Source organism: Rhincodon typus, chromosome 4 (genome assembly GCF_021869965.1).
Source record: "Rhincodon typus isolate 14 chromosome 4, sRhiTyp1.1, whole genome shotgun sequence".
NCBI classification, from domain to species: domain Eukaryota; kingdom Metazoa; phylum Chordata; class Chondrichthyes; order Orectolobiformes; family Rhincodontidae; genus Rhincodon; species Rhincodon typus.
In genome coordinates, this window is record NC_063335.1 from 29,063,113 (window position 1) to 29,083,822 (window position 20,710).

Here is a 20,710-nt window from a genome sequence, read left to right on the forward strand (position 1 = left end):
GACACAAAGAAGTACAGGGACACAAAGAAGTACAGGGACACAAAGAAGTACAGGGACACAAAGCTTGGGGGATTTTATAGGAAGGGGAACAGACAGGCATTTCTGTGGCCAGGGATAGAATGGATGTATCCCTTTAGTTAGGTCAAGGATGACATCGAACAGCTGCTAAACTCTGAGTGGGCTAGGATAACAACCAAAGGTTGAGGTCCCTATCAGCACCAACATAGGTAGAAACTGAGACAAGGTCCTGCAGGCAAATTTTAGGGATCTAAGAATGAGTCCAGGAGGCAGGCCTGTAATGGTGTAATCTCTGGATTACACTCAGCGTCACAAGCTAGTGAGTGTAGAAAGAAGGAGAATAGAACAGATGAGTGTGGGATCAGAGAGAGTAGAGGTGGAAGAGCATTGGATCCTTGGCATATTGGAACTGGTTCTGCCAAGGTGGAAATTATACATACTGTACCTCAACAGTGCTGTGACCAATATACTGGTGGGACTGTTCGCTAGTGATATTGGGGAAAGTTCAAACAAACTACTAGGTTGATGGGAACCACAATGTTCCCTTAGAAAGCGGCAACAAAAAATTAGCAGAGACAGACTATTTAGAGACTAGAGTAAGAAATGGCAGGGCTTTGGTGGAGTCAGAATAACAGCGGATGCATGAAGTCAAAATTAAGTTACAAAAATTGGTGAGCTTCTGGCATATATAGACAGGTAGAAATATAATGCCACGATAATTCTGGAGACATGGCTCAGTTAAGGGCAGGACTGGATACTAAATATTACTGGATTCAAAGAATATTGCTATTATACTGCTGGATGGATTATACTTGGAACTAGTTGATAGCATAAAAACTATTCAGGTGTAATCGTGCAAAGAAAATAGCAGATAGATGTAAACACGACATAGTAATTTGCATGAGGGTTTTTTATGTATCATGAAGTAGATTAGGATAGTAATATGATCAAAGCAGAGGGGTTTAAACAGTTTACAAAAGTGAGTTTAAGAGAACTTTCTCTTTCAGGACCAACTCCTGCTAAGGGAGACTTGTCTTATGGGAAGAGATTGAGCAGTTTAGGTCTTTACTCGCTAGAATTCAACAGGATGAGAGGAGATCTAATGGAGTCATACAAGATGCTGGAAGTGATTGACAAAAATGGATTGGAGTGGATGTTGTAAATCACTCAAGAGATAGCAAGAACTTCAGATGCTGGCGGAACACAGCAGGCCAGGCAGCATCAGAGGAGCAGGAAAGTTGACATTTTGGGTCAGGACCCTTAATTTCTGAAGAAGGGTCCTGACCCGAAACGTCAACTTTCTTGCTCCTCTGAGGCTGCCTGGCCTGCTGTGTTCCTCCAGCTCCACACTGTTGTCTTAGAGTGGATGTTTCTCTTGTGGTGCAATCTAAAACGAGAGGTTATAGGTTTAGAATAAGGGATAGCAGATTCAAAACAGAGATAAGGAGGAATTACTTCTCTTAAAAGGGTCCCAAATCTGTGAAATTCATGACCCTCAGAGTGTGGTGGACACTAGGATACTGAATCAATTTGAGAAGAAAATAGATTTTTAATTTTTAAGGGTTAAAAAGGTTATGGGGAGCAGGCAGGAAAGTGGAGTTGAAGCAGAGCTGAGATCAACCATAATCATATTGAATGGCAAAGCAGACTCAAGGGTCTGAATTGCCTACTCCTGCTCCTGGTGCTTATATTCTGGGAGGCAGTTCTAGATTTGATTCCAGGGAATGAAATGGGCCAAGCAGATCAAGTGAAGCAGGGGAGGATTTGGGGGACAATTATGACAATTGTATAAATGCTTGCATTTATGATAGAATGAGGAGCAGCAAACCAAAATAAGAACAATTAATTGGGTGAGGGCCAGTTTCAGTGGGGTGCGAATGAATCTGGCTCAGATGAACTGGAATCAAAGGCTGACCAGCAAAATTGTAACAGATCAATTGTTTGTCTGTAAAGAGGAAATAGTTTGGGTACTGTTTAAGTACATTCCCACAAGGGGGAACAGTGGTAAATTAACAAGTCTGGCGAAAGTACTTGCCAAGCACTATGAAAATGTATTTAAAAATCGAGCACCTCTGGTGTTCCGCAGAAAGTAGATGTGGTGTCAGTGCAAGCCATTCCCTCCTTACAAAGCCCAAAGTCTGTTAAAGCTATGTGCCCCTGAAACACGAAATAAATACCAGTTAATAACAAAAGACATTTTACAAAATAGCAGAAAAAAGGACATTAGCAAAGTTTAGCATAGTCTTCAAGAGAAAGCCAGTGCAACATTTCAGTTCATGAATGTTTATCAGCCTGAGGAGCACTCTTTTCATTCTTTTGCCTTTTTGCTTTATAGATGCAGAGTAGCCTAATCAAAGTTTACATCGTTTTCTACTTCTTTCAGGTTTATTGCCTTGACAGAGTGTTGTCATTATTTAAAGTTGGTAATTAAATAATTAGATTGCAATTTCAACAACCTTTTAATACTCCAGCAATACTAATGAGTCTATTTTCAACAGTTGAATACTAACTTTAAAAATTGTCACCAAGGAAGACTAGTATGCAGACAAATATGGAAATTAATGATTCAGAACGTGGAGCCATAATAGGTCTCCACCAACAATTGTAAAAGCAGCTGTAATTTGTGTAAACCACGAACAAGTGTGCATGGTGGATACAAAATTCAGTTGCATAGTACCTTTTTGGATCTAAAATAGAGACCATGCACAACATGAAAATATCTGGAGAGGGCCATAATAGATGCATTTGGTTACGTTTTCAGCAAAAACATGGAGAATATGCCCCGGAATTATACAAAGTTGGGAGAGAATGATGCTACTCAGCATACAGTGTAGTGCTGATTTGAGGGCTTGGAGTTCAACTCAAATGCTGCAAATAACACCCTCTTTTAACTTTACACTGCTAAATATGTGCCTAGCGGCAAGAAGGAAATGCTGTAAATCAGGAACAAAAACAAAGTTGCTGGAAAAGCTCAGCAGGTCTGGCAGCATCTGTGAAGGATAAAACAGTGAACATTTCAGGTCCGGTGACCCTTCCTCAGAGTTCCGAGGAAGGGTCACCGGACCCGAAACATTAACTCTGTTTTTCCCTTCACAGACCTGCTGAGCTTTTCCAGCAACTTTGTTTTTGTTCCTGATTTACAGCATCCGCAGTTCTTTCGGTTTTTATTAAATATGTTTTCAGGTTAGTTGCTGATTGATTTTTCATGGCAGCTGCTGTTTTGTTGTGAGGTTTGTATTGCTCCTCAGAGTTGGCGAAGATGACTCAAGCTGGAAATTTTTTATTTCAGCCTCAGCTTGGAACAGTCTATGTGACATTCCTGATTAGCTAAGAAGGTGCATAGTGAAATACACCATCACTTGCAAGGAATACTACAGCATCAGTACAGGCCAAGGGAGGTCGACAGATGTCCTCCATACAAAGAAAGGGGAAAACACTGTATTCATTTCTTCCAAATAAATGATCTCATGGCTCAGTCAGGATGAGCAGCTTACTCATGGTGCATGGTGAAAGGTGCACTGACGATACACGCATCACGTTACAGGCAATATAAACTGAGATACATTGCAACTGCAAAGGGTTAAACTGCATCAATGCCCAGTTGATGTGCACCATATTTAGTGCACCATGCAGGTTAATGCCCAGTATCTTGGCAGCCGTCATCATGCCTTCATTCCATACCAATGTTCTGTACCTTCAGGATATGAGATTCGCAAGGCATTTCTCTGAGAAATGAATTAGAAAATGGCTGTCACCCATTTTGTTGAATTGGAACAGGGGCAGCTGTATGTACATGTTCTTTCTGTCTGCAAAGAACAGGGCCCTGTGTATTAATATGTAGCATCCAGCATAAAACAGGATTATTTAGCAAATATTGCCCAGAGTACACTGTTAACTATGTAGGATTGTCATTTGGGTTCAGACATGTGGTGCAATGCCTTGACCAAAGTTAACCTGCTTTGTTTAAAATTTAAATAAAGTTTGGCAGTTAATCATCTAACTAGTGTATTCTCCATGGCGATGCCTCTACCAATTACAAACCACGTGCCAACCAATCAGCACCAACCCCTTAAAGTTAAATTTATTTTTTCCTTAACTTTGATAATTATTGTGAATTGTCCTGATCAGTGCAAGATAAAAGGTTTAAAAAAAATCTACTTTTTCAGCAATACTCAAGTTTTGTTCAGTCAAATGACTGCTAATGCAATTTTTATTAAGAAACACAAATCTATATTAAAACTTATCAAAATACTGCACTTAATATCTGGCTCCAATTCATCCTGATTTCCTGTTTTCCACGCAACAGACTAACTACTGAAATTGAACTTTACAGATTATGTCTGTAGCCTATGTGCTGAACGGTCTTGATAAATCAAACTGCTTTACTAATAAGAAATTCATATGCATACCTGTGAGTCTAAAAGGATATTTTCTGGTTTCAAATCCCTATTATGAAAAGAAAATAAATTGATATATTTCTACAAAGGTTTCTAAATTAATCAAACAGCAAATTTAGTAATGCAATAAGAAATGAAAAAATTGAAGAAAGTTCAAAAAATCATTGATTAATCAAATTTCAAATCCAAAACGAAAAAAAAAAATCACTGCTTACTTCTGGAATAAACAAATAAGGAAAACAAGTACATATACACAGCAGGATCATCAAAAATGCCATTAGGATAACCAATCCAATCAGGAGACATTCAGTAACTGGCACCGTTTGGAAATTGGCATGCCTAAGGGTGACAATGAGAATCATCTAAATGCAGAAACAGAATGCAAATGGTAAAATATTTGAAAATATTAAGTATAGTATATTGTGAAGCTGAAAGGCCTGCAGGGGCCATGCTGGTAAATGTGAAATATTGTTTAGGGATATCCTGTCTAATGCTGTCTTTAAGCTGTGCAGTCTCATAAGTGTTCTCTAATGTTCCCAAGTTACTGTGCAAAAAAGTTATGTAGTCAAACAAACTGCTGACACATGCCAAGAAGGATTAAATAGATTGCTGCTTCTGCCCACAAATAGAGCAAATTCAACCTTGCAAACTACCACCCTGTTAGCTTACAACCAATTAATCATCCAGCAAATTGATGAAACAAGCTGCAACAGAAGTATAAAGCAGCAAATTCTCACCAATAACCTGTTCATTAACACTTAGTTTGGCTTCCAAGATCACTCAGTTCCAGACCGGATTAAAGCCTTAGTTTAAACATGGTATAAGAGGATATTTAGAAGGAGTAGGGAATTTGGTCCATTGAACCAACTCTTCCATTCTATATGATCGTGGCTGATCTGATTGTGGTTTCAACTCCATTTTCTTGTTTGCTGCCCTAGAGGAAGTGGAATGTTCACCAATTTAATTCCTGGCATGGAAAAGGAGTTGTCCTACGAGGAAAGATTAAATAGTCTGGGTTTACATTCTCTGGAATTTAGAAGAATGAGAGACGATTTCATTCAAACATTTAAAATTATTATAGGGATTGACGGTAGATGCATAAAAGATGTTTCTCCTGGGTGGTGTGTTTGGAATGAGGGGCAGAGTGTTGGAAATAAGTGGCTGGCCAGTTAGGACTCAGATGAGGAAGAATTTCTTTACTCAGAGGGTGGTGAATCTGGAATTTTCTGCCTCCGTTGGCTGTAGAGGTTAAATCCTTGAGTTCATTCAAGACTGAAATTCATAGATGTCTACACATTTAAAAACACCAAGAGATATGGGGACAGTGTAGGAAAACAGTGAAGCAGATCAACCATGATCTTACCAAATGGTGGAGTGGATTCAAAAGGCTAAATGATCCACTCCAGCTCCAGTATTATTAAGAGCTGAATTCTAGAGCTGAGGCAAAAGTGATAGCCTTGGAGGGCTAGGCAGCATTTGACAGAACATGGCACCAAGCAGCTCTAATGGGAAACTAGTGGCTAAAGCTAAACCTAGCATGAAAGAAATAATTGTGGTTAGTGAAGCATAATCATCTCAACGCGAGGATATCCCTTCGATAGCATATCAGGCAGTGGTCCAATCATCACCAGCCACTTCATCAATAATCTTACTTTCATCATAAAATCAGGACAAAAGAATTAAGAGCAGGAGTCTATATGTGGGCAGAAGCAACAATCCATTTAATCCTTGTTGGCATGTGTCAGCAATTCGTTTGGTTCATCAGGCCTTGTCTGTTATTCAATACATTCATGTCCAATCTGATTGTGGCCTCAATCCTAAATTTGCCCCTCTTACCTGCTGTATTCCAACATTCTGGACTTGTCCACGGGAAATATCCCTCCAGCATCCAGACTGTCAAGTTACTGCAGGGTCCTACTGTATTAAAATTTCATTCATAGGATGTGCTACCATTGGATTGGCTAGCACTTATTTTTGTATTTATATAGGATATCTTAACATATTTCAATAAGATCATCTCTCATTTTTACAAATCTCAATGGGGACATGACCAACCTGGTCAACCCTTTTTGACAAGATAACCACTTCATCCTAGGAAGGAATCAAGTAAAAATTTTCTGATCTGCTTCTAATGAACCTATATCCGTTCTTAATTAAAGGGGACCAAAACTATACACAGTACTCCAGTGGTCACACTGAAGCCCTTTACAATTTATATACTGTGCTACCTTTACAACAGACACTGACATTCCATTCGCTTTCCTGACCACTTGATGTACCTGCACATTAACATTTTAAGGTTCATGTAACAGGGCACCTAGATCCCAAGCACTTAGATGTTGGGTGGAAGTAGAACAGTTTGCTGATGTATTGCATTTACTGCTTCAATGGCAATTTCTCAGAAACATACACCACATATTGCAAAGCAAACAACATACAAGCCTGGGCTAACTGAGAGGCAAGTTACACTTGTGCCATTCCTAGCCCTTCTTCAAATGGTTTGTAACGAGAAAATTAAATCACACATTCCTGAAATTCAGTGGTATTACCATCACTATCTTTGGGTTTCAACATTGACAACCAATTCAACTGGACCAGTCACATTAATGTTATTGTTAGTGGAGAAGCTCATAGATTGTGTATTTTGTGATGTGTGGCACACTTCAATTCCTCAACGTCCATCCACCACTAAAAGGCAAAAGTCAGGAATATGATAGAACATACATATTTGCTTTTGGATAGTCAGATAAGATTTGCTTGCATTCCCATGCAACACATATTAACTCATGGTTCAACTGTTGAAAATTAAATTGTACAGTATGAAGCTAGTACTGAAGACAGCAATGAATTCCTTTAAGCATAGGATAGGATACCTGTAAACAATGTTGAGTGAATGCAAATATCCCAGGGCACTGGCCATTTCTGCAGCATAGAATCTGGCTCTGTCTTCGGAGAAGCAACGCTCCCTTTGTAGATGGAAAAACAACTGAAAATAGTTCATAAGAACATTAATTCACAATTCTCAAATACAGAACAGACATCCTATGCTACTACCCATTAAGGTTGCAGAATCATTCCCTTTTACATAATTAGTGATTATTTATAGGTTACCCTTCCTTAATGGGAGTCGGGGGAAAGAAAGTGCAGTAGAACTGTAACATCTGGTGTTATTTAACACCTTGAGTAAAATGCTCTGCACAGTGTGTTATCAATGTAAGGTTTAAAAGATCATGATGCTTAGGAGCTGTATCCTTAATGCAAGGTAAAATGGAGAATTGAAGAGAGTCATGTGATCTTTAGGAATTCAGTTTTGCAGCAAGCTGGTTGCCTTGGTTGCCACAGTGATGGGGCCAAATTCAACAGTTGCTAAGAGCAAGGTGCAAAGTCTTCACATCTGAAACAAAGGCAATAGCAGCCAGATTAGTCTGTCTCTGAAATTCAGTCAGAAAGAGACTGGGAAGTCTCACAAGGAACTGCAGCCGGTGTAGTCAGGCAGAATGCAGAAGAAAGAGAAATCACATGACAACCTAAGGAATCTGGAAGATCTGTCTTGCCATGGATGGGAAGAATTGGGAAGTGGGATGAATTGAAGGTACCAGGCCTCGCTGCCTGTCAATTCAGAATTTTCTCCATTTCTTGAAAAGTCAAAGAGCCTTTTCACGTTCACTTGACATCATGATTCAGTGAAATAGGGAGAATGGAACCTATTGGATTCCGAGATCAGTGTTGGACTGTTTCCCATAAAATTTGTTTTTCCTGTAGATAGTGGGCAGTGAATTATAACAGATGTGGGTTTTATTTAAGTTGGGTTAAGAAGGCATGATATTATTTCTGTGGTTTAAAATGTTAGTTGCCCATAAGTTTTCAGTCAACGTTACTTTTAATTCATTTATTGAAGTAAAAGTCTCAAAACTTGAAATTTTGTCATATGATCCTTTTAGTCAGTCACTGGAAATTAAATATTATTTGAACAGATTGCAGTACTTAGAGATTCGCAGAGAGACCAAAGGAGTGTTATCATGCAAAAATGGACAAGAGTTGAAGAAATAAACATTAGCATAGGTGACTAAAAACTTATTCAAAGAAGTAGGGTCCAAACAGCATTTTTATGTATCTGAAAGAGGTAGAGGGATTTACGGAGAGAATTCTGTAGGCTAGACCTGGAAAGCTGAAGGAATGAGGCATGCAATAGTGGTCAAAGTGGGAGCAACAGAATTATATTGAGGGTCGTGGAGATTACAGAGATACGCAGACAAGACATGAAGGGATTAGAATTATTAATATGCAGCAGTGATAATTTTGAAACTGACTTGTCCGCAAGTATAGCGTTATTGACAAATGGGTCACTGAAAAAGTTAAATATGGACAGCAAAACTTTATTAGCTCAAACAGAATCAGAAGTGGAAGATTAAAGAAAGATTATAAAATGCTTGGCAATGAGAATTAATTTCCCATTTTTGGATTGGAAGGAGTTGTTGGGGAAATGGAGACGGTAATAAACTGTTTCCTTAGGTAAGTGGCCCAATTTGAAGTCATCATGTGTGTTTTTGTTCATCTATAACACAGGCGGAGGGCTTTGGAACAGATCATCTTCGTTAATGCTGTATATCACAGATTAAAGGGAAGGAAAAGAAAATATGAAAAAAAAAACCAAAAAAGTTATAATTTTGATTTTTCTTTATATACATGTAGAGACTTAGTATTGTCTTTTCACTTCAATATTGGTGGGAATTTTTCTAAACGTTACATACTACAATCTGTTTCTCTTGGTGGGCAAAGCAGATCACAATTCAGTTACCTTTCTGTAGCAGACTAGCAGTACTAACCTCTCCACCATTAATAAAATCCAGGACAAAGTACAGCTTGTCTGTGGTTTGAAATGAATAATGTAGTCCAACCAGAAAGGGGTGTTTCACATTTTTCAACAACACATTTCGCTCAGCCATAATGTGCCTTTGCTGCATAAAGAAAATATTTTCACATCTGAAATGCATGCACAAAAATCAAGAAAATACAAAAAGAAATCTCTGGCAATAAGCGACATTTTAAATATTACCTCTTTCTTCTTTAGGATTACTTTCTTATGCAAGACCTTAATTGCGTAAAATTTCCCATCAGTTTTATGTTTCGCAAGTAAAACCTAATAAAAAGTAATTTTATAGTCATAATCCACAAAGTGCATCCCTTAAAAGACAAAAAAAAGCATATGAACCTGTGAAATGAAGGAAAAGCAGCTGGTGCATCAACAGATGAAAAAAAATGTTAAACAGACAAAAATCTTACCTTGCCAAAGCTTCCCTTGCCAATTAGCTTCAAGAAAGTAAAGTCTGTTGGCATAGCCCTGAAATAAAATACCAAGGCCATAAAAGTTAAAAAGGTTTAGTGAAGTATTAAAATACAAGCATGCAATTAGAATTTTGTGTACTATTAAATTCAACAACTTAGCTAGATGACAGTTAAAGCTGTAGAAAAGTTACAGCACAGAAAGAGGCCATTCAGCCCATTGTATCCACATCGATTGAATAAACTGACTGGTATCCTTATTCTATTTTCCAGCACCTAGTCTGTAGCCTTGTAGATTACCACATTTCAGGTTAAGATCCAGGTTCTTTTTAAATGAATCGAGGGTTTCCACTTAAACCATCAAACCTGGTAGTAAATTCCAGGCTCCCACCACCTTCTGGTTGAAAAGATTTTCCTTGTGTCTCCTCTAATCTAATCCTTCTACAAATGACCTTAAATTCTTTTACTTTATATCTTGAATAACAAAGTCACCTAATTTTATTAAAGGATACTCAAATAATTAACCAGAGCCATAACATACTCACTGGGGATTTCCTGAGGCACCAAGATAAATGCTTTCAGAGGTAGAACGTTGCTGCAGAAATAAAAATGGTGTTAGCTTTCTGTGAGGCAAGCTTGATAATAACTTGGATCATGACAGGTAACAGTCCCTCAATCTTGGATGGACCAAACACATTAAAAACAAAAGATTCATCTGGGTATACAGTACCACATGACCAGGCTTTTCATCTTCATCTTCTGATGGATCTGACTGATTCTTTGGGTTATCCATTTGAAGAAATGCACGAACTTCAAGGCTAAAGAAATAAAGAATCAATTTTTTCCAATGGTGGTGTGCTGCAATGTTCTGAAGAAATGGCTTTAATATAATAAAACAAATGTATATACAAAATGTGTTTATTAAGTCATCAGCTATATTGACAGACCACTGGAAATTCCAAAACAGCTGAGTTCACAGCTTAAAATGGTAAAGTAACAGTTAACATTATCATGGCCAATATGGTCTCCCCGAGGGACTTTGCACAGTAATTTTGATTTTTTTTAATTTGGCCCTGGCTTTTTTTTTAAAATTAACTTTTGAATGCGAGTGTGCTGGGGAGCTCCAAACATCACAAATGTGGCCTGATGGATAATCTGCTGTTACCTGCCCATCGTTTTGTGCTTTTTTGAGGCATTCCAAAACACACATATTGTGGCAATGGAACATTTAATCTATCTGAGAATTGAAACACCAATGTAGGAATTACCCCTAGATTAGAGTATTCACAATGTCTTCTGAGCATACCAAATTCAGCACTTGCACTTCACTAAAAGCTGTGGCATAGTGCGTACCTTCCACTACAGTGTGGCAGCAAACCTTTGTAGGTGGCTAAAATAAAGTACTTTTTCAAATTTTAGTTCTGAAGAAAAGTCACTGAACCCAAAGTGTTAACTCTGCCAGACCTGCTGAGTTTTTCCAGCAATTTCCGTTTTTGTTATTTTTTCAAATTAGTGGATGTAATCTTAATTTAATGGGTTTCAAGTTCACACTACTTCTCATGAATCTGTTTAAACAGTAAAATTAATTCTATTGTGTTACAATTAAAAATCTAGATTCAGGAGATTATGAGAACATAAAAACAATATTCCTATTCTCCCTATGCCAACCACAGACTCAGATGCTTAGGATAAGAATTAGATTTACTGTTGCCCAATTTCAGCTGCTATGAACACACAGCCTTGAATTCCAAAATAACATCTGCAGCAAGCACATTTCTGGGGAAAATCATGCCTGATAATTGTAAATCAAAACTGCTGCTGGTGTTGGTGAAAGTGTTGCACTTGCAGTGAAGAGCCATCATAAGTCATGATCTGACTGGTCACTGGACATGAATCAGCATGCAACATTGATTTGTCACTAGCTGTGTCACATCAAACCTTTCTTCTAATTTCACAGCTAAGCAGCAGGCAGGGAACCCAAGGACTTTTCATTAAAGGAATCATCGACTACTTGAAGGTATGATCTTGTTTTTAGCAATTGTTATGACACTACAAGCTTTTAGCATTATTTGAACTTCTGGCGTCATTTGAAGTTATTTCAAGTTGCCAAAGTTTAGAAGGCATAGAAAGGCAGACGTTGATCAATCTATTCCTGACTTGAAGGCTCCTGCACAAATCAGTTGTTCTGAGACACGGATATGCAACAGTAGGTATTTTTCTTGGAAAACCACACAGTTTGGGCACATAGAGCAGGTCAAGATGCTCAAAGAGGGAGGAGGAGGAGTGAGACCATAATAGCTAAACATGTTCTGGGAGCAATCCTCCTACCTAAACTTCATTGAGGAATCTTGCATCAAATATTTGTGCTTAAGCACAGGGATGCCTTCACTGCAACCTGACAAATGTTGTAATCACACATACAATCACATCAGGTTGAGGACCCATATTGCCATGGTTACGTTCATAGCCTGAATGGGTGGTTCACAGGAAACATCAAGGACTCTGATAGATTGGCAGTGCAGATGAGAGAGGTCAACAGGTTTGTACTTCATGGAACCATTATTCTTCTCCTGGGGTGACACCTCTGAAATTCTAATTATCTGTTAGAGGACTGATTATTGGACTGCTGGGACACTCTGCAAACCTCTTTACCTATTTGAATCCACAGCTACAGTGGTAACAATCCAGGTTGCATGCCAGCAGACTCAGCTTCTACACTTGGCTGCTGGTTTTCCAAGCAAACTGAGATTTGGCCATCCAATGCTGCATCTAGGTTGGATCCACAAAGTGCACGAAAAGATTTGCTGCTTCCACGCTGGAGAGAATTGGCTTAAAGCCATGCTAGAATGCTCTTCATCACTGACTGCAGGCTTTTTTGGCTAAAGATTTCATTGTGAACATTTAGCAGCTTTCATCTGTAGCCCAACCAGTGTTCAACTGAAACTGCTACAGCAGAATTCTTCTGCACTGACACCCTGAGTTGAAACTCATGCTATACCTTGGCTTTGCTGCAAGCCCCTAATCATGTCCCATGTCTCACCATGCGCAGACCTTGCCTCTATACTGGGCGGTGACAATAGTTGAATTGGTCACCGTGAATATACAACTGACTGATGGTACATCTTCACTGTTACTGCCTTCTTGCAATTCTTCTCACATGGTCAGGTTGTTTTTCTTGGGCTTCTGATAAGATAGACATAAGAGTAAAGTTCAGGTGAGAGACAGGGGAAATTTAAATAATGCATGCTTACACCTTCTGCAGAAGAGATGGTGGGCTGAGGAGTAAGAGGAGGAGGATTAGATATGAGAATATCACCATGGCCTAACTAATAGACACATTGATGATGAGCAGGACTGATTTAATTTTAATTTAAATTTAATGTTGACCTTGCTTCTTGTGTACCTTCTCTGCAGCCATAATATTGAACTCTTTACTGTTCTATTACCCTAATGCACTTTGTATGGTCTGATCTGCCTGTACTGCATGCAAAACAAAACTTTTCACTGTACCACATGGCAACAATAAATCAAATCAAAAATCAAATACATGTGCATTTGTTCCTTTCTGGTTAGCATCTGCATTCTTGGTTTGTGCTCGGTCTTGTTCTGAAAGACAGGAAGGGGCATCAGTGATGCAATGTGTTTGCTGATGTGACTCTCATGGTTAAATGTTTGTTTGTGTGGCTGCGATGCAGCAATGCAAAATTTGAGAGGAAGGAGTGGAGTATTGAAATAAGGTAAAGAGATTCTTGGATGGTGTGGGATGGAGACGTGGTGAATTGATCAATACCAGAGGCAAGTTGCAGTTGTCAGGTAAACGTAAAGTTGCCGTAGGCTTACCACCCTATAGGGCTGTTGTCTCGTGAGAGAGATACAGCTGGTGGTGGTTTAACCTGAGGGTCACCACACCTCAGGTGAGGGGAGAGGTTGAGAAGGCAAGACTTTCATGGTGACTTCAGCCTGGGCAGGAATTGAACCTACACTGTTGGCATCACTGTGCATCGCAAACCTGCCATCCAACCAACTGAGACATCAAGATATACATTCACCAACCCTGACCACCTGTGACACTGCATCAACGTCCTCAGGGCATTCTCTTAGCACTAGTCTCCTGACCCTACAAAGCTACTCCATCCTGTACTGAATTTCCTTAAAAACAGAACTGACAGGTTGTTACTTAGAAACAGGCTGGGGATCTTTTCACCAGGATACTGAAGGCAGAGAGTGATCTGGTAGGTAATGTTTTTGTTAGCACAGGCAGAGAAGGAGTTTTCACTTGCGGGATTTCAGGAGAAATGTCCTGAGGGGTGAGAATGTGGCACTTTGTCAGGGTGATGTGGCTGAGATGACCAGCATGGATACATTTAAGGGGAACTAAACAAACAGGTGAGAAAGGAATGAATCGCAGGAAGTGCTGATAGGGGCAGATGAAGTGGAGGAAGAGTCAAATGCGGAAAAAAAAATGCCAGGCTGGATAACCTGGGACTGGGCTGTAAATGTGATGTGAAAGAATACAGGACATCTGTTTTCTCTGCATCTCCTTCATCAAGGCTTCCAGAGCAGCATTTGAAAATCTCAGATCCTGTTGATTCTGTTCTCATGCAATAATTCATTGTTTCCTGGAGTACAGCCACTTCTTCCAGCATCTGCTTCAGTCAATAACACCCCAACAGTACAGACTAGCTTTAACTGGTAGTATTGGTGCCTTGTTGATCTGGGTAGCCAATCAACAGCAAGACTAACACTGGCTGGGTGCTGAAATCAGTCAAATCAGTAGGGCATACAAAGTTGGGTGCTAAATAAATTATATTTGCTTTTCACAACAGCCATCCTGCAGCCTTGAAAACACAAATAGGCAGAGAAACATCATTCAAAAGAAACGGGGACAAAGCATAATAGTAATGTTACTGGGCTAGTGAAACATAGGCTCAGACTAATGAGTCTGAGTATGTCAGGAGACAGAGTTCAAAACCCCCCACAAGGCCAGTTGAATGAGTCCAATTAATGATGAAATCTGGAATTAACAAGCCGGTTTCATTAGTAATGTTTGTGAAACTCCCAGATTTGTTATAAAATCTATCTAGCACTCCAATGTTCCTGAAAGAAAGAAAGCTGTCTTTTTTTCTCTTTGGCCTATGTGACTCTAGACTGACATTAATTATTGAAACGATTTAGCAGTCAGAGTCAGAGGGTAGTAGTTGCAGGAGGTTCATCACCACCTACTTCTGGATGGTTGGTTATGAACAATAAATATTGGCCTTGTCAAAGATGTACATATTGCCAAGAATGGATGAAAAAAAATCACTGGAAGCCTGTGACCAGCGGTGTGCCGCAAGGATCGCTGCTGGGTCCACTGCTTTTCGTCATTTATATAAATGAATTGGACGTGAATATAGGAGATATGGTTAGTAAGTTTGCAGATGACACCAAAATTGGTAATGTAGTGGACAGTGAAAAAGGTTATTTCGGAATACAATGGGACCTTGATCAGGGGCAGCACAGCGGCTCAGTGGTTAGCACTGCTGCCTCTCAGCGTCAGGGACCCAAGTTCGATTCCAGCCTCGGGCGACTGTCTGTGTGGAGTTTGCATATTCTCCCCATGTCTGCGTGGATTTCAGCTGGTTGCTCTGGTTTCCTCCCACAGTCCAAAGATGTGCAAGTTAGGTGGATTGGCCATGCTAAATTGCCCATATTGTTCAGGGATGTATAGGTTAGGTGCATTAGCAACGGGAAATTCAGGGTTACAGAGATAAGATAAGGGGATGGGTCTAAGTGGGATGCTGTTCGGAGGGTCGGTATGGACTTGTTGGGCCGAATGGCCTGTTTCCACACTGGGGATTCTATGATTCTATATGAAGATGGGCCAATGGACTGAGGAGCAGTAAATGGAGTTGAATTTAGATAAATGTGAGGTATTGCATTTTGGTAAGGCATATCAGGGCAGGACATACACAGTTAATAGTAGGTCCCTGGGGAGTATTGCTGAACATAGGGTCCTAGGGGTGCAGGTGCATAATTCCTTGAAAGTGGAGTCACAGGTAGTCAGGGTGGTGAAGAAGGCATTTGGTACACTTGCCTTCGTTGGTCACACCATTGAGTATAGGAGTTGAGAAGTCATGTTGTGCCTATAAAGGATTTTGGTTAGTTCACTTTTAGAATACTGCATTCAGTTCTGGTCTCCCTGCTATAAGGAAAGTTGTTGTTAAACTTGAAAGGGCTCAAAGAAGATTTACAAGGATATTGCTGGGATTGGAGGGTTTGAACTATATGGAGAGGTTGGATAGGCTGGGATATTTTTCCTTGGAGCATTGGAGGCTGAGGGGTGACCTTATAGAGGTTTATAAAATCATGAGGGGCATGGAAATAGATAAGGTCTTTTTTCTTGGGTAGGGAAGTCCAAAACTAGAGGGCATAAGTTTAAGGCGAGAGGGGAAAGATTTAGAAGAGATCTGAGGAACAGCTTTTTCATGCAGAGGGTAGTGTGTGTATGGAATGAACTGCCAGAGGTGGTGGTGGAAGCAGATACAATTACAACATTTAAAAGGCATCTGGATGGGTACATGAAAAGGAAAGATTTAAAGGGATATGGGCCAAATGCTGGCAAGTGGGACTAGATCAGTTTAGGATATCTAGTTGACTTGGACGAGTTGCTCCGAAGTGTCTGTTTCCGTGTTGAATAACTCTGACCAAGACTCTATGAAAAGGCTATTTAGCTGGATTGAATTCTGAAAGTTTCTTTAGTTGTATGTACCAATACATTTTAACACATTTAACTGCTCTAATCATTGAACATGGGTTATCATTTTATGGAAAAGATTACACAAAACTTACTGTTGACTTAATGATGGATGTGATACTAGCTTCTGAATGAACTCATTCAATCCTGCTCTTCTTTGCTTAATAAATGCTGTTAAGAAAAGAGCACAAACCGTTGAAAGAAATTTTACTCTTCCACTCCTGATGGAATATGGGTAACATGCTACAGAACTGTATTTTCCAGGCAATATCACGTATTTCAAATCCATTCAATTAGCATGTGGCCAGCCATCAATTGCAGAATACTAACCGCACAAGTTAGCAACACACAAAGCATGGAACCCAAATTGAGAAGTATATATGGTCTCCAGACAGCTTCAGTAATTTTAATTTAAAAATGACTAAGATTAAGTGTACCATTCTATTGCTACATAGCAAACTGCCGTATGGGTAATTGAAGTACTCAGAATTGCAGACATTGAAGATGTTCTTTCTTCATTCAGATTCTTGTGGAGGCAGAACTGCAAAGAATAAGTCCACAGCAAAAATGGATTGAAAGTAAGTATTTTTACACTGATGCTGGGACAACAGTGCTCAAATGGAAACCCATAGAGTACGGCTGTCTTTATTTTAATAGTTTTCATTACTCCCATTTGGGTCTGAAGGGTCCATAGGAAGAAGCCATGCATTTTCTGCACTTAATAGCTTTTGAATCTCAAGAAAAGTTTATTCCTGGACATGGTCAAGCACAAATGCTGCTTTCTTAAACAACAAGAAAGCAATCTTCATGCCTGGCCATGTGTATTCAGGAGAGTCTCATTAATGACTCATTAATGTGGATGTAAAAGCCTCGAACAGCCAACAATAAGGTCAGAAGCCTAATTATGTTTTAATTCATTTTGATCCCCTTCTGTTCACCAAGGGTTAAAATAGAGGAATTTCAGTCTGAAGATGTCATTGAAGAAGGCAAGATGAACCTCCTGGCAAACCTTGATTTTGCCCCAACAGCACATTAGAATACAAACTTTGTTTTGGAAGTCTAATTAGAACTGGAAATTACAGAGGTCTAGAAACAGCTGTTTTGTTTTGCAGGTGTCCTCATTTTTGAAATGGTCATTGCACATCTTGACAGATGTAGCAAGTAGTCATCACAATCCAGTATCAGAAGAGAGAACGGTTCTTTTCACCAGGATGTCTCCTGGGATGGAGCATTTTAGAGTGCTGGATAAGCTCAGGTTGTTTTCTTTAGAGTAAAGAAAGTTGAGGGTGTGGGGTCCTAAGTGAGACATACACAATTATGAAGGGCTTGGGCAGGTTGGACAGAAAGCAACTGTTCCCCTTAGTTAAAATGGAATGCACAGTAAGGAATTGTAGTTGAGACAAGAAACCTCACAACCTTTAAAAAGTACTAAGATGAGCAGGTGAAATATCACAATGTTCAAGGCTAAGTGCTGGAAAGACAGACTAGTGTAAATTATGAATAGTTTTGGCAATGCAGACCTCTTCTGTACTATATGATTCTAAGCTCCGAGTGCTATTCAAACACAGACATCAGGAAACATACCAACTGCAGGAATGATCCAAACCTAAGTACCAGCACCCACAAAAGAACCCACTAACCAACTACTGATCATCACAATCTCCAGACTGAGAAATGTACTTTCATAAAAGCATTGAACGACACAGCACAGAAGGAGGTCAGTCAGTCATTATGCCTTTGTGAGCGGATGGATAGAATTATCCAACTAATCACATTCCACAACTCTTTCCCCAGAGCCTTGCAAATTCATTCCCTTTAACTACTTATCCAATTATATTTTGAAAAGTTACTATTAAATCTGCTTCTACATCCTTTCACGCAATCTATTCCAGATCACATTAAAATTGAAGAAAGTTTCCTTCTGGTACATCTTAAATCTGGCTCTTCTGGTTAACAACCCATCTGCCACTGGAAAGAGTTTTACCTTATTCGTTAAAACTTGTTCTTATTTTAAAAGTTTCTCCCAAATATTCACGTAAACTTTCTCCAGTCCAAGGAACACAACCCAGCTTCAAATTCTTTGCATTACTGAAGTCTCTCATCCCTGGTACCATTTCAGTAATTCTCTTCTACATCCTCTCTAAGGTTTTGAAATCCTTTCTAAATACAATGCACCAGCTGAAACCTAATTTGTGCTTCATGGAAGGTTCAACTTATCCTTGCTTATACAGAGGGATTCTTCTCAGGAAAACAAAGGCTGATCTGGTCACGTGCAAGGAGTGAAATGTCCTGAAACATGTCATTTTTGGGGAGGCATGTCATCATCCACCCTCTTTCTGATTTTACTTGGGCTTGTCTGAAGGCAAGTGGGGAACCTGCATGTATTAACAATTGTCCTAGTTAAAACAAAACTTAAATACTGTATTTAACAGGCAATGGATTACTTCTCAAGTTGCATGAAACTTCTAGTACAGAGTGCAACTTCAATTAAACTATCAGGGATGTGCAGGTTAGGTGTATTAGCAAATGTGATCAGCTGGAAATCCTTTAAAGAGCAAAACTGAATATCTGTACCTGTGGCCAGGCGAGAGACTGCTGTTTACTGTGTTCCTTCTCGGAGTATGCTTTCAGTGCATGGCAGATATTTTTCAATCTCTTGGCACCTAATTCACTTACTTTCAGCTGCAGTTTCTTGCTACTAACCTGCTATACACATAGCAGCAGCTTATCAGCACCAACTGAACTTCTGATACCAAACCTGTTCCAATTAAGGCCAACATGTCATTTGTCTTCCCAATTGCTTGCGATAATGCATGCAAACTGTGTGTTCTTTATCAGAGTACAGCCAGGACATTTATGAATATTAACATCCAGAATTTCAGGTCATTTAACAAAGTATATTTTCCTTCCCTGTTCTGGTATTGAAAGTAAATGCTCACTTCCCCAAGATGCATTCCATCTGCCAACCTGCCCATTCATGTAACCTGTCTATATCTCTCTGCAGCTTCTGACAAACAGCAAGTGGAGCAGCACTGGTATCAGTAGCTGCCTTCTCTTGATCGATGTGCAATAGGACAGAAGGGATAGACAGCCATCCAGCTTGAAGGCAGAACCCCTGAAATAGGGATTATAGGCAGAGAATAAGCTCTTAGCCATATCTCAGCACCAGTGCCTTAGGCCTTCACTGTAGGGTGATGCTAATATCTGCAGCCCTTTGGAATAAACTGAGTGGACTAGTTAGATGCACGTTGTCATTGGCTGTCAAGTTGTCCATCACCAGAGCGTATACGCCCTACCTGACGTGATTTGCCCTTTTGTCCTGCAAGACGACAAAGTAGAGCTATGACGGTTGTCAATGATTTTTTTTTTTGCAGGCAGCAGGAAAGGATCCCATCTGTGAATGGTAATGAGGTATGAGTGCGAGAGAGCAACAGGATGAGGCTGACAGTGAGGGAAGGTTCAGATGGATTTGAGAAACATCTGACAGAGGTGCAGCTATATAAAAAGCGTGCCTGCCGTTCTGTGGTGTGGCACGCTATAGAAGTCAGAGGTTGGGCTTGGCATCTAAAATCTGTCACTGGCCTCTCCACCATCCTGAGGTTCTTGATCCTCTTTACGCACTGTTCCACAGTCGGAGTGACTACACCTGTGCTCCTGATGTCAGTTATAGCCATCCGTACCTGGTTAACTGGAAAGGTTGGTCTCTTCCTCCCATCCTTGGTAAAGATCACCTCATTGTAGGTCCTCATCTTGCAGGGCCTTCAGGTAAGAGAGTGAGCAAACCAGGAAGCAGCTTCCCTTGTTTCCCCTCTATACTCCTGCCACCTCAAAATCCATTTCCAGTTGACTTATTCTAACCATGCAGGTTTTGCGTAATTAGAAATCCTTGGACAGAATTAGGTCACCCCACGCATCTTGATAAACTGGGGTACTCTGAGAGGATGCTATTGCTGAGATTCAGTCAAAGAACCCCAATATTCACTGGATTCCTAACTCTCTAATGATCCACCATTTTAGATGGAAGTAAGGTGTGAAAATCTTGGCCTAGATCTCTATCAAAACAAAACATTGTGTTTCTTTCCCCCACCAAGAATAGGGCTTCTATTGCCATCTTCTTTAATCTCATCCACTGTCCTGTTTTTACCCTCCAACCTTCATCTTTCAGTTGACTCCCTTAGTCAAAAAGATTGGAAGTACCAAAGTTTCTGACAATACAAAGCTAAGTGGGAATGAGTGCTGCGAGGAGGGTCCAAAGAAGCTGTACAGAGATATAGAG

General features: G+C 39.8%; 1 protein-coding gene across 3 annotated transcripts in view; it reads right to left on the minus strand.

The window, feature by feature from the left end:
• sgk3 (serum/glucocorticoid regulated kinase family member 3) overlaps positions 1–20,667 on the minus strand; it is a 47,346-nt gene extending 26,679 nt beyond the window's left edge. The window contains exons 1-10 of one of the 3 annotated variants that reach the window (XM_048595492.1): positions 16,530–16,581; positions 13,246–13,304; positions 10,429–10,516; positions 10,244–10,293; positions 9,699–9,756; positions 9,472–9,555; positions 9,242–9,373; positions 7,289–7,401; positions 4,428–4,464; positions 2,089–2,175 (exon numbers count right to left, since the gene is read on the minus strand). In XM_048595492.1, coding sequence (XP_048451449.1) covers positions 2,089–2,175; positions 4,428–4,464; positions 7,289–7,401; positions 9,242–9,373; positions 9,472–9,555; positions 9,699–9,756; positions 10,244–10,293; positions 10,429–10,516; positions 13,246–13,280 — 684 coding nt within the window. In that variant the 5' untranslated portion in view covers positions 13,281–13,304; positions 16,530–16,581. Of the gene's footprint in view, positions 1–2,088; positions 2,176–4,427; positions 4,465–7,288; positions 7,402–9,241; positions 9,374–9,471; positions 9,556–9,698; positions 9,757–10,243; positions 10,294–10,428; positions 10,517–13,245; positions 13,305–16,529 lie in introns of all 3 variants that reach the window. The other 2 variants (XM_048595490.1, XM_048595491.1) reach the window with 2 other exon arrangements.
• Between the last annotated feature and the right edge of the window lie 43 nt (positions 20,668–20,710).